Here is a 12,985-nt window from a genome sequence, read left to right on the forward strand (position 1 = left end):
CGTCCATTCATGTGGTTACCTTTGTATTTCCAGATCTTCCCAGCTGTTCGAGAAAAGAAGCTTTTGATTCATCATCTTGCTCTTATTCTCTACATATTGATAGCAGATCCGGTAGAGTATCTGACCCGACTCATCCATTTCACACAGATCGCATCACGGTCGAAAATAGAGAATTGGTTTAGAGTTGTAGAGGAGAAAGTTAAATCGTTGACATAACTCCAAATATGTTACGGTGGTCATGAGTTCGACTTTAATGTTCGGAATGACATGAGTTTCGTTTTATTAATATTAATACTTATAAATACTGTATTGTCGCTAAAATAATTCGGTTTCTCTGTGTGATTGGTCTTAAAATAGTCGAGGATTAAATATATGTTTGATTTTAAAAATATTTTTGGAAAAAAAAAATGACAAGAAAAATCACATTAAGATCCTTTACTCTAAAATACAGTATAAATAATAGTTGGACACACAAGCATTAATTGCACGTCACGAGATGCCCAAGCTGGCATACAGCATATTTCTTCCGTACATGTGACCGATCATTCCAGTTGGTGTAATCAATTGTGGTAGATTCAAACAATCAATGACAGCAGTGAATTGAATTTTATCCCTCGCACAATTCCCAATTTTTTTTTTCTAAAAAAAATTTATTTTATTTCAATATTTTGAAAACCAACAAAATAAGAGTTTTTATAAAACCCTCATCCAATTTATTAAAAATCAACTTTAACATTTTGAAAACCTTATTAGATATAGATCGAAGAAACTAGACAAATGAGAAGAAAACTAAATCAAAGTCGACTCTACGTACACATAGACTATAATTGGATCCGGATTTATAGTACCCGTAGTTCCACCATACAATCTTAGAAACCTATGTTCCTATCGGAAACTTATTCGACTGGACATGTTACAAATTTTACGAGATGGTTCCGAACCAGTTTCGGTTCGAACACCCCGTTTACCATCTCTAGATTTATTGGGAAACAAATTATTTGAAAATAAAATCAGAGATAAAGTTATACTCCCTCTTAACCCAAAGGAAAAAAGGAATAAGCTAGCTCTCAACATCAAGGAAAGTAGAACATTCAATCATAAATAGGCCCCGAATACAAAGGCCAAAATATCATAATTATTAAATTTAATCATCTTTGACACTCGTTATATGTTTGTATAATTTTTTTATAATTAATTTGATTTATATTCAAATAGAGATAATACAATAATTGTAAAGAGTTAATAAAGTGTCATACTACAATTTGAATTAGATATATTTAAATGAAGTCATACAATAATTGTGAATTTTAGTTCAAATGATTTTATTTTTTTTAAAATAAAATCAATACTATGACACCAAACTTGTTGTCCCTGTTATGCCAACATTTGGTATCCGAATAGTACAAGATATACCAAACAAGGGGTTTTTTTTATTATTAATTTAAAAATTAAAAAAATTCAAAAAATATTATTTTGCAAAAGTACTTCAATCCGCGTCTTGTAGGCGCGGACGCACCACGTGGACGAGCTTCCGTGCTTATAAAGCGCGGACGCTCGTCAACGTGTTATTATTATTATTTATTATTATTATTATTATTATTATTATTATTATTATTATTATTAATTAATTTAATTCGAAAAAAATATAATATTTAAGTTTTATTATTATTATTTATAATTTTGTATAATTAATTTAATTCGAATGAAAAATATAAAATTAGAGATATTAGAGGATTGGAAAATATTTTGTATTATTGGGTGATTAAAGATATGAGAGGATTCGAGAGAAAACGTACATAAAATCAACATTTTAAAAATATGAGATGATTGAAATAATATTTATTGTTCTATTTTAAATTATTGTTCTATTTTAAAAATATCAGAGGATTGAAAAAATATTTATTGTTCTATTTTAAAAATATGAGAAGATTAAAAATATGAGAGATATGACATGATTGATAAATATTTTTTATTTTTAGATTATTTTCCTATTTTAAATTATTGTTCTAAGAAAACGTAAATAAAATTAATTAGTCAAAAAAATATTTTAGGAAGACTCATTTCGAATTCTCTCAAAATTATATACACACATATTTCATAAAAAAAATTAATTGTAAAACATATAATTATATATAATGGGTTTATAATTATTAATAGATTTATTAAATAAATCAATCTATAAAAATGAGAAGGTCAACAGTGAAGGAAGCAATCAAGTATTAATAATTATTTGTAAAATATATTAATATTATATTTTTATGTTATGATTAATATTTTAATTTAATGTTGTGATTGAAATTCAATTATTAATAATAGCTTAAATAGAAAATAAACAATGTTCATTTAAAAATAGAATGAAAATATTGTAATTCAGTGTAAGTTTTATCGATAATATTTGTTAAAGTTAAACATCTTATTAATGTATTGATGAAACACTACTATTTTTATTCATTTTAATTTTCTTCCTTCAATCGTCTCATATATCTAATTTTTCAACCAATCAACTAAATAATACAAAATATTTAATAATTACAATATATTATAAATATTTATAATAATAATAAAACTTAAATATTATATTTTTTATTCGAATTAAATTAATTATTCAAAATTATAAATAATAATAATAATAAACTTAAATATTATATTTTTTATTCGAATTAAATTAATTAATAATAATAATAATAATAATAATAATATAATAAAATATTACGTGGACGAATAAGCGCGGACGCTCCTCCACATTAACAACAAAGAGCATACGCTCATACCACATGGAGCGTCCGAACCTACAAAGCGCGGATTGAAGTACTTTTGTAAAATAATTTTTTTTGAATTTTTAAATTAATAATAAAAAAAACCCACCAAACAAGGCTGCCACAACGGACTTGGCTTAAACTTGGAGGAAAGGGTAGTGGTAAAACGAGCTGGGGGAGTTGTCGGCCCGGCCGCCCCCAAACCCAAAAAACTCACCTAAGCACATCGAAACACCTCACTTCGATCTCACTCCTTTGAATCTGCCCATGGGAAAGAGCAAAAATATGGACAACCAAGCGTACGTGTGCGAATATAGCTACCCTTGATGATAAAATCATGACTATAATTTCAAATTGCATGCTGATATAAGCATCACATTTTGATTGTTATAGCAGCATAAAGAAGTGTTCCTCCCTAACATTATCTAAATTGTAAACAACTGATTCTGATTGATCAACTCTAAAACAAATGCATAGTAAACACTGCTTTCAGAAAGAAAAAACAACCCGAGGAAAAAAGAACTAACAAGATCACCGAACAACTGATAACCGAACACCCAGCTAAATAGTGGTGGAAATAAAGACTTGACAAGAAGATCGAAAAGGGACATATTAGATACACACGAGAGTGAATTTAAAATACTCACATGTTTAATTCATTACACACAAATCTAGATCAACGTGAAGGGCCACAGGCAAAATTACAATGAATCTATAGAGGTGTGTTATTTGGCACCCCATAAAGATATTTCGAAAATATTGCTTAGCAATATATCTTGAACTCAGACTAGTGGAGATCTCAAAAGAAACCAAATCAGAAAAACACAAGCCACTAGACCAGAGCTCAATCGTTACTAAACAACGATCAATCACCACACTTAACGCCAATGGAAAGCAAAAATGTACCATACTAGAATGCTGAAGGACGACGACAACTTGTCTGTTTCCATACTCTACTACAATTCTCTCTCGAGTTCCCTCACCATATAACCTACCTTCCTTTAAACATATTGTTACACCTAATACACAGCAGTCACCCCCAACAAACAATTGCTTGTGAACAAGAGAACGATAGGAAATCCGTTGCACCAATTCAATATACATTTCAAACACATCATTTTTTTTATATAAAACTGCAATGCATGGGTTTGTGGACATATGGGGGTGATGGATAAACAATCGAGTCAATGCAAATTCTCAAAATATAGACTCGGTAATGTCAGCAACGGATTTACTAATTCATCAGTGTCATAGCATTAAAAATTTAAAGGATCGTATTAACAAAAAATAAAGCAAATGCAAATCCTCAAGAAACAGGGCATTAGAAATTTAAAGGAGTTTCATATGAAACAAATAATACCTGCTAAAAATGGAAAATTTACAAATTCAGCATGCAAAAGTATATGCATATAATACAGATGTCTACACACACATAAATATATATGCATATGATTTTATCGCTTTTTGGAGCAAATTCAAGAATCCAGGACCATATAATCTGATACACTACTGTAGCAACAAACAAAGATGATCCAGAATTCATATGTTTTCACACAAAGGCATCCTACACGTTGACTAGCAAAAATAGAAATATTTCCCCCGTGGCTCAATCCTAATAGATACATACCCATAAAGAACAGATCTTGATTCTTTAATCAAGAAATTAGAACAAGTAATTCATTAAAAAAGCTAAAAAAAACCATATACTATAACTGTACATCAACAAATATAATTCAAGAATCCAAATCAAATTCATCCATTCGAAAGGAAAGAATAGCATACAACAGAAACACCCAGCTCAAGATTCATAGAATTCCAATTCACCTCAAATCCCTACGCGACACGTTTTCGGTCCACCAGTTAAAGTTCCAGAGCTCCCGTTGCTCGGAAACCCGACCGACAAATCCCCGCAAAACACCTTCAAAAACCTTCTCCTAGTCCTCCACGCCTTTGCCTCGAACTCAACTCTAGAAACCATTCTCAAATTGAACCCTACATTTCCCTTATTCCTCTCAGAGTTGATCCCATTCACAGCCGAACTACCCACAAAGCTACCGGCAGCCGCGAAATTCGCCGTCAGAGGAGTGTCCGTTTTCGTTCCCTGAGAAAACGGAGAGACATTGGTCTCTGCAAGTAAATCCGATTGGTAGTAGAAGTAGGCATCGATTTCATTATACGAAAGGGTCATCTTCTTGTTAGGGTTTCTCGCGGTCAGGCGAAACTCGGAGGTGAATGAAACGAGCGAGTTGTTGGAGAAAGTGAGATTGGAGACAGAGGAGGATTCGACCCGGAACTCGGGAAGCTCGGGGCGGAGGACGAGCCAGACGATGAAGGTGATGGTGCCGAAAATGACGACAAGGGCGATGACGAAGGCGAAGACGCGGCGGAGGAAAGTAGCGCGGCGGGTGGAGTAATAGTCAGGCTGGTAACTCTGCTGGTAGTAGGGGTTGTTGGAGTAATAATATGGGTCGGAAGGCGGAGCTGGGGCGGCGTAAGGGTAGGCGGTGCCGGAGGGAGGCGGATTGGCCGCGTAACCGTTGGCGTTGGGGTTTGGGGCCGGATAGCCTGTGACGGGTCTACTGGGGTCAGCCATGTGGAATCTACAGAAGATTCTGGCGGTGCCGGCGGAGGAACCAAACTGTGCGTGTCAGTTGCAGGGAGCCGATGGTAGAATGGGACGGAGGAGTGGCCGTTTAGTATATATAAACCGAGGTAATTTGCTAACTCACAAGATGATATTTTTTTTTAATTATTCAATTTTCTTAAATGGATAAATTCTTTTCCTGATATTAAATTATGCTATTTTTCTGAAATAATATGTAAAAGCTAGAGACTGTATTTCAAAATCCAACATGTAAATATTTTTAAGTTTTTACAAACTTCCTTTTCTATTTATAAAAATTTCATGATATCAACTTCTTGCAAAATGAAAACATTGATTAAATACAAATTTTGTATTCTATATTTAAGTTTTTAGGAAATTTTAAATAAAAAAGTTATACCTATTTATTTCAAACTGATACCTGTATGATAATACAATTTTCTTAAAATGGATTTGATTATTTGAAGAGATGCTTCGAGGATGAGGAAGAATGTCTATTTCCCATAATAAAACAACAAAACTCAATAATAATTTATATGTTTTCTAGGATACAAGGATGATACATAATAACTTAGCACAAAATCAATATACAGCCAAAACTGAACAATACCTCAATGTTATCATCATAACCAGATTGGGAAGTCCAAGGTTCTTGTTAGAATTGGTTTTGGCAATGTTCAAAAATTGAATCATGATTCAGTTATCAACTGATGAAGTTATTCTTGATCTAAATTGAGTAAATTGTATAAAAGTGCATAAATAACTCGACCTTATGCAGCGAATATTGTGGTCAAACTGATAATTAAGGCATGTAAACCTATAAAGGTACGTGTCAGAACTTATTGTGTAAAATCATATATATGAATGCGCAAGTTTGTTTCTGAATGTTCGAGAAAAAATTCATTATATCTCTCATTCTTTCTTTCTCAGAAAGATTCTACTGTAAAACTTTGATTTATACAATTATATTGTACAAATCCGGTCTAAATAATGTCACACTCTCAGTTAAAATTCCTAGGATAATAAGTCAATCGAGATTACAGCCCCAACTGACTTACACTTGATCATCTAGAATAGGGGCGTAAACGAACCAAATCAAATATAAAAAAAATTGAAGGCTCGAATTCGTTTTATTCGAGCTCGATTTGAAATTCAAAAGTTTTAAGACTTTTGACTCGAATTAAAGCTCGAGTTATTGGCTCGAATACTCGAAAATGTTTGCAAACTATTTGAATTATTGTTCAAAAATAAATACTCAAAAGGCTCGAAATTTATTTATTTAATTTATAATTATATTATATTAATAAAATATTAAAGCACACGAACGACTCGCGAACTATTGATCAAAATAATTTAGGCTCGAAAAAAATTCGAACATGTTTGAGTTTGACTCGAATTCAAAAATCTAGAGTAATTCGAAAAGTTTGTGAATTGACTCAGTTCATTTACACTCCTTTCTAGATGACTAGCTGAGATGCATTCTAATTTTTACAACCATTCTACTTCATCTACGAGTTTATAAACTGTTGTGATTGTTGATACGGGGTGTAATAATTGGTTGATGTACAATGAGCATATGATATCCTTGATGATCTGATGTAGATATGAAGTCGCTCTAATGCTCAAAATGCTCTTAGAATTCAATTGACTGAGCAGTGATGTGTTAGCACTGACATGAATCGTTCTCTGGTTGAGAGGTTGGTCATCAATTGTGATTCGAGAACTTTAGTTTTATAATGTCTTGTAACAATCAACTTCAGTTAGGACTTATCACTACTTAAACTTAAACTCTTAGTAATTAACTTTACAAATCTGAATGCTTAAAACCCTTGGTTCACCGAATAATGATATAAAAACTCAAAATTCGATTTGACGGTTTGAGTTGTTCATATAGCATGAGATGATCTTTGATGATATGATATAAACTGATAAGAGTGTGCTTAAGTAAGCAGCTGATGATCGAAAGATTAGGTGTGTTCGAAGATACTAAAATATGCAGTTTTGATATAAGTTGATGGATTTCATAGTCTTCTTTACAAATTTATGCATATTTATAGTTGAAAAACTCAAACTGTCAGATTCGCTTTTCAACGATCATTTGTACTATCACCAGACAGAATAGACATATCTCTTTCATTTGTCGTATGTATCATTAAATGCTTATTTAATGTTCCTTTTGCTTTTGCGACTTCACGCTCTTGGTTTTCATAAAGCTGACACATCGTGGTCGAAATCAGTTAATTTCTATCATTCGGAAGTTAGTAAGATATTGTGAAATCATTCTTTATAGGGTAGATGTTTGAACGGATTGACTTCAATATCCTATATGAAATAACTCTTTTTTGACTGGTGCTAATGCTGTTAAATCTTCAAAGATTTGAACACATGTACTATCAGTTGTTTGACAGATGATATCTTGAAGCTTGAGTAGAAACGTTATTGTCAAAAATCTTGATCTTCTAATTCTCTTGTCTGAACGGCTTGAACTGATCCAGTTGTCTATAAACCTGAAAATATAATATAAGAGCAGCTAGACCTGAAACAGCTTGATGTTATTATTTTGTCAATAATAAAAAGTTATGGTAATAGAAATATTCTATAAATATGTATACACACACACACACACACACACACACACATATATATATATATATATATATATATGTATATATTTATAACAAGTGAAATGGTAAAACATCAGTATATTTATTTTAATATGAGATGATATGTATGAGTAGTAACATATCGTCAAGAAATATCTTTTCAAGTGAAATGCAATGTTTGGTGAGGACTTTGAAATGAATATTGTGAGCTAAAGAGGTAGCTCCCACCAACATTCGTTGTAACACTTTTCTCTACATACTCAAGTAGGATCTGAACAATCGATCATTTACGAGTCAATGTGAACTCACATATCCGAACTGAAGTCTAAGATGAACCATATACCCGAGTTAATAACCTTTTGTTCATTGGATTCACTTTCTTGACAGAAGCCACGTTATCTAGTAGATTAGCAATCTAGTACGTTGATCATTGTTCAGGACTCCAATCATTCCGTCATTATTCAATCAGTAGTTGATCGAAACCAGTAAAAGACCAATAAAATTCGTGAAAATCAAATACGACATGACATGCACAATATGATGCAATAGATAAGAATAAATCGGTAATTTATTTAAGTTTATTGTAAATTACAAGCCCAATGCCAAAAAGGTACTAATTGAAGAAAAAACACTAGTAAACAGGTCGCACGCGGCTGAAACCTTCTTCGTAGATTCTTCTCCTCTATCTACAATTTTTGTATGCAAATTTTTTCAAAATTACTCATTCTGCTTAGATTTGATTTTATGAATGAAAAACTTTGATAGTTTCTTGTCAGAAAAACTATATGTACGGCGATCTTTCGGGAAATCGGTCAGCACAGATGTAAAATATGAAACATTTTAAACAACTTTTCTTCAGTTTCCAGAACTTGAATCGATTTCGAAACATGACTGCTCTTGGGTATGAAACCCAGCTATGTTCCTCAAGTTTCTTGATTTCCTACGTTGCCGATCTTTCGATACCTCCAGTTCCCTAAGTTTTCTGGGTGAGAGAGGGATGTTTAAAAATTTTTTCAGGTTTTTTGGAGAGTTTATTTTGGAATTTCCTCCAATTTATATCTATTTTGCACCATTTCCTCTATGTTCAGCAGCTCACTTTCACAGTACTTTTGGCTTAACTCCGACGCTGCTAGGCTGTATTTATAGCCACAGTTGCATGAGAGAGATCGCACCATTCATGGCCACGTGTTCATCTTAATTTTGACAAATATTAGCCATTAAAACTAAGTCTAGATTGTCGACAAATATTAAATATATAATATATATTATATTATTTAATTTCCAACCTAGACATGGTTTTTTATATTTAATTATAGAGTAGGACTCTTGTGACGATCTCATTCATTTTTATCTGTGAGACGGGTCAATCTTACCGATATTCACAATAAAAAGTAATATTTTTTCATGGATAACTCAAATAAGAAATTTGACTCATGAAATTTATCAGTGACACCGTCTTATAAGAGTTTTTGTGTTAATTATATTATTTTCCAACCTGGACGTGGTTTTTAATATTTATATTTATTTATTTATTCCTGTATGTTGGTGTATGTATCATAATAATACTTATTATTGTTATTATTATTATTATTATTATTATTATTATACCAAATGAAATGTTCACATTTTACGAATGTAATTATATTTTTATGGTAGCTTTTCCAATATAAAGATTAATATATTAATTCACTTAATAGATCTTATTTACTAATAATCCTTTCCTAAATTCTTACTATATAAATGCATGGCAAAAACTTATGTGAAATAGTCTCACGGATCGTATTTTATGAGACAAATTTCTTATTTAGGTCATTTAACAAAAAATATTACTTTTTATGCTAAAAGTAGCAAAAAATTGTGTGAGACGGTCTCACGAGTCGTATTTTGTGAGACAGATCTCTTATTTGGATCATCTAAGAAAAAATGTTACTTTTTATGCTAAGAGTATTACTTTTTATTGTGAATATCGATATAATTGACCCGTCTCACATATAAAAATTCGTGAGACCGTCTCATAAGAGACCTGCTCTAAATGTATTATGTTCTCATTAATTATCTATTTCGCTTCATTGGTATCATTACTTAGTTGTACTAGCTAGAATACCGATATACAAATTTTAAAGATTAAATAAATATTTTTTCCTAACTAAACATCCAGAATTTTCGGGTCGTTACGCCCTGGAACCGACATCGCTAATATAATGAAATAAAGTGGTTAAATTTATTTTTTTAATTCCATTAAATTCATGTTCATTTCTATTCTAAAATAAAACCGACAACATTTGTGTATAATGTTTAGATTTACTGTTTTTTACTCGCGATCATGGAACACTCAAGCCCCAGAGAGAGCTCGTTTACGAGAGAAGGCCCCAGAAGGAGCCCAACGATCGTATTTCGATATTTGGCCACAGCCCAGCGACAAGAGTTGCTGACGCCCCGCCCCCATGTTCTTGGTGAGCTAAAACTGATCGGTTGACCACATGATGATACGATTACAGCTAATCATATTCAAGGATCAAACTTCACCTAAAATTATGTATGATGATGGAAAGCTTTACGAATTAATGATTTATGATTTATTTACGCTTAAAAATTTATGTTATCTTATTTTAAATAAAAGTATGATTTTAATGCATGTGCATGTAAATGTATTATTTGCTATGTATGGTTAAAACATGCTGAGTCATTAGATTAACTAGGTTTGGATGGTTGCAGGTGAAGACGATTTTGAGGAAGGTGTTGACGCTTGAGTGGATCGAGTCTGACAATACACTCCAAAGAGACTTTATTTTCTGCATTTACTTTATAACGTACCGTACTTTTACTACTCAAAATTTACGGAAAAATTTAAAAATTTTCTTAATTAAACGTGAACATTCAAAATTCGATAAAAGAAATAAAATGTACGTATCACAAGTTGTTGCAACAAAAGATTTGAAATTTAAAGTTTGACAAAAGTCTTGAATGTTTTCATAAAACTTAAAACATGGCGGTCCTCGGGTTTAGCCTCCCGCTCAGTCCAAGCCTACCCCTTGGTCCCCACCTTCAGTCTCCTCATAAACATCCTCACCTGCATCGATCAAGTCTAGTGAGTCTAAAGACTCAACACGTATAAACTGGAAGTAACAAGTACTACATAAAAAAAATCACATGCAACTTTAAAATAGAACATACATACTTAAAACCTGAACTTACGTACATACTTAGACATGCCATCAACATAAACTTTTCTTAAACATGCTTGCATTCTTAAACATACTTGAACATACATAACTTCATCATTTTGCGTAGAAGCATGTTTCAAAGCAAGTGACCCATAACATAATCACCTGATCAGACTAAACCAAAGTACTGGGCTGACATGGAAAAATCCACTGCCACATACATGAGATCCCCGTTCATAATTTAACGGGCGGATTGGTCCCCGTTCATAATTTAACGCTTTCCAATCCTGATCTAAACTCGTTCATAATTTAACGGGCAGATTGGTCCCCGTTCATAATTTAACGCTTTCCAATCCTAAACATAACTTTGGCCACAAGACATTTAGCATACTCAAAAACTTGAAAATATTTTCTTTTGCACGTCAACATACTTACTTGGCGTTGATGGATTCGTTGGATCTCGCTTGGGGCCGCTGCTGCACATGCTAATCATGAAGTCGACACTTAACTTGCAAAACTTAGACGTAAGTATTCGTGCTTACATTCAAGCTCAATCTTTTCCTTAGGACATTCTAAATTCCCATGACTCGACCTTGTTAAACATTGCACTAAACCATAGCCTGAAATCCGAACTGGCCCCTAAGAAAATTCCCAAAGACTGGAGTACACGGACCCCGTGCAACCCTCCGGGTCTGGGTCCATGTAGGTACGGTATCTGTATACTCGAAGAAAAGGGAGGACACGGACCCCATGTCAGGGTCCGTATAAGGGTCCGTGTAAACTCTGGAATTTGGCACCGCAAAGGAATAAAGGCACGGACCCCATGCATGGGTCTGTGTGGGGGTCCGGCTAGCCTCAGATAAAATAAAACATGCGGGAAATTCTTATATTGCTTATTTCTCCCAAACTCGATTATACGGACTATGAGCGGACACCATGAGACCCATCCTAGGATACATAACACTGACCCGATCTTATTCAATCGTCCCAAAACAACGACACATCACAAGTAGACAATAAACCCTTATACACAATTTTTGACAACAAAAGTGGTTTTCACGACTACTCATTTTCCCAAATGCCTAACGACATGAAACGAAAAATCAATAACCATCCCAACCTTATTAACAATATATCTATACGCAGCAATGATCACCCGTCAATCCCCAACGAAGGCTGCAACAATAAAACTTCTAGAACGCATTAATAAACATATTTTCTAAAAACGCAGTTTGACCAGTCCCACGAAAAACATCCTAACTTACTCAATTTTTATCCAAATATTTCGAATTTACTGTCAAATGGAAGATATCGAAAAGTTCTACAATTTTTATGTTGAAAGTTTTCTCAGAATCACGACCTAAAAATCGTAGTATTTAAAAAGTCAATAAAAACGTGATTTTAGATCTAAAAATGGTTTCAAAAGTGATCTAAACATGATTGCTCAAACTTTTATGCGTCACACATGTATTTTTATGCATAAATAACAACACAACGCATAATATGACGAGACCGATGCAGAAATAACAAAATATACGTGTCTTTTGATATTTAAAAATACCGAAACGACGATACCGATGCGGGAACGGAGCGAGGCTTGATCCGGGACAAACGTGGCTCAATTTTTCTTGAATAAAAATGGCAAAATTTACTGAAATCTATGAACGAAGGGGGCAGCTGCTGAGTGACTCCAAGAACCCTAATATTTGCTATTAAAAATGTGTAATTGAGAATGAATGTGTAAGTGTGTGTTGTAGCGTGAGTTTTAGTGTGTGAAAAAATATGTTTTGGTGAAAAAACGTGTGTGTGTTTTAATTAGGGGTATATAATTTGCTTAATGATAATTAAAAGTGTTACTTA

General features: G+C 32.8%; 1 protein-coding gene across 1 annotated transcript; it reads right to left on the reverse strand.

Annotated features, from left to right (window-relative positions):
- Positions 1–4,399: 4,399 nt before the first annotated feature.
- On the reverse strand, positions 4,400–5,460 carry LOC140834090 (NDR1/HIN1-like protein 10). Its single transcript, XM_073198725.1, has one exon. It carries the CDS (start codon positions 5,347–5,349, stop codon positions 4,582–4,584), a length of 768 nt encoding a protein of 255 aa, XP_073054826.1. The 5' UTR covers positions 5,350–5,460; the 3' UTR covers positions 4,400–4,581.
- Positions 5,461–12,985: the final 7,525 nt, after the last annotated feature.

Source organism: Primulina eburnea, chromosome 6, assembly GCF_022965805.1.
Source record: "Primulina eburnea isolate SZY01 chromosome 6, ASM2296580v1, whole genome shotgun sequence".
In the NCBI taxonomy this organism is placed as follows: Eukaryota; Viridiplantae; Streptophyta; class Magnoliopsida; order Lamiales; family Gesneriaceae; genus Primulina; species Primulina eburnea.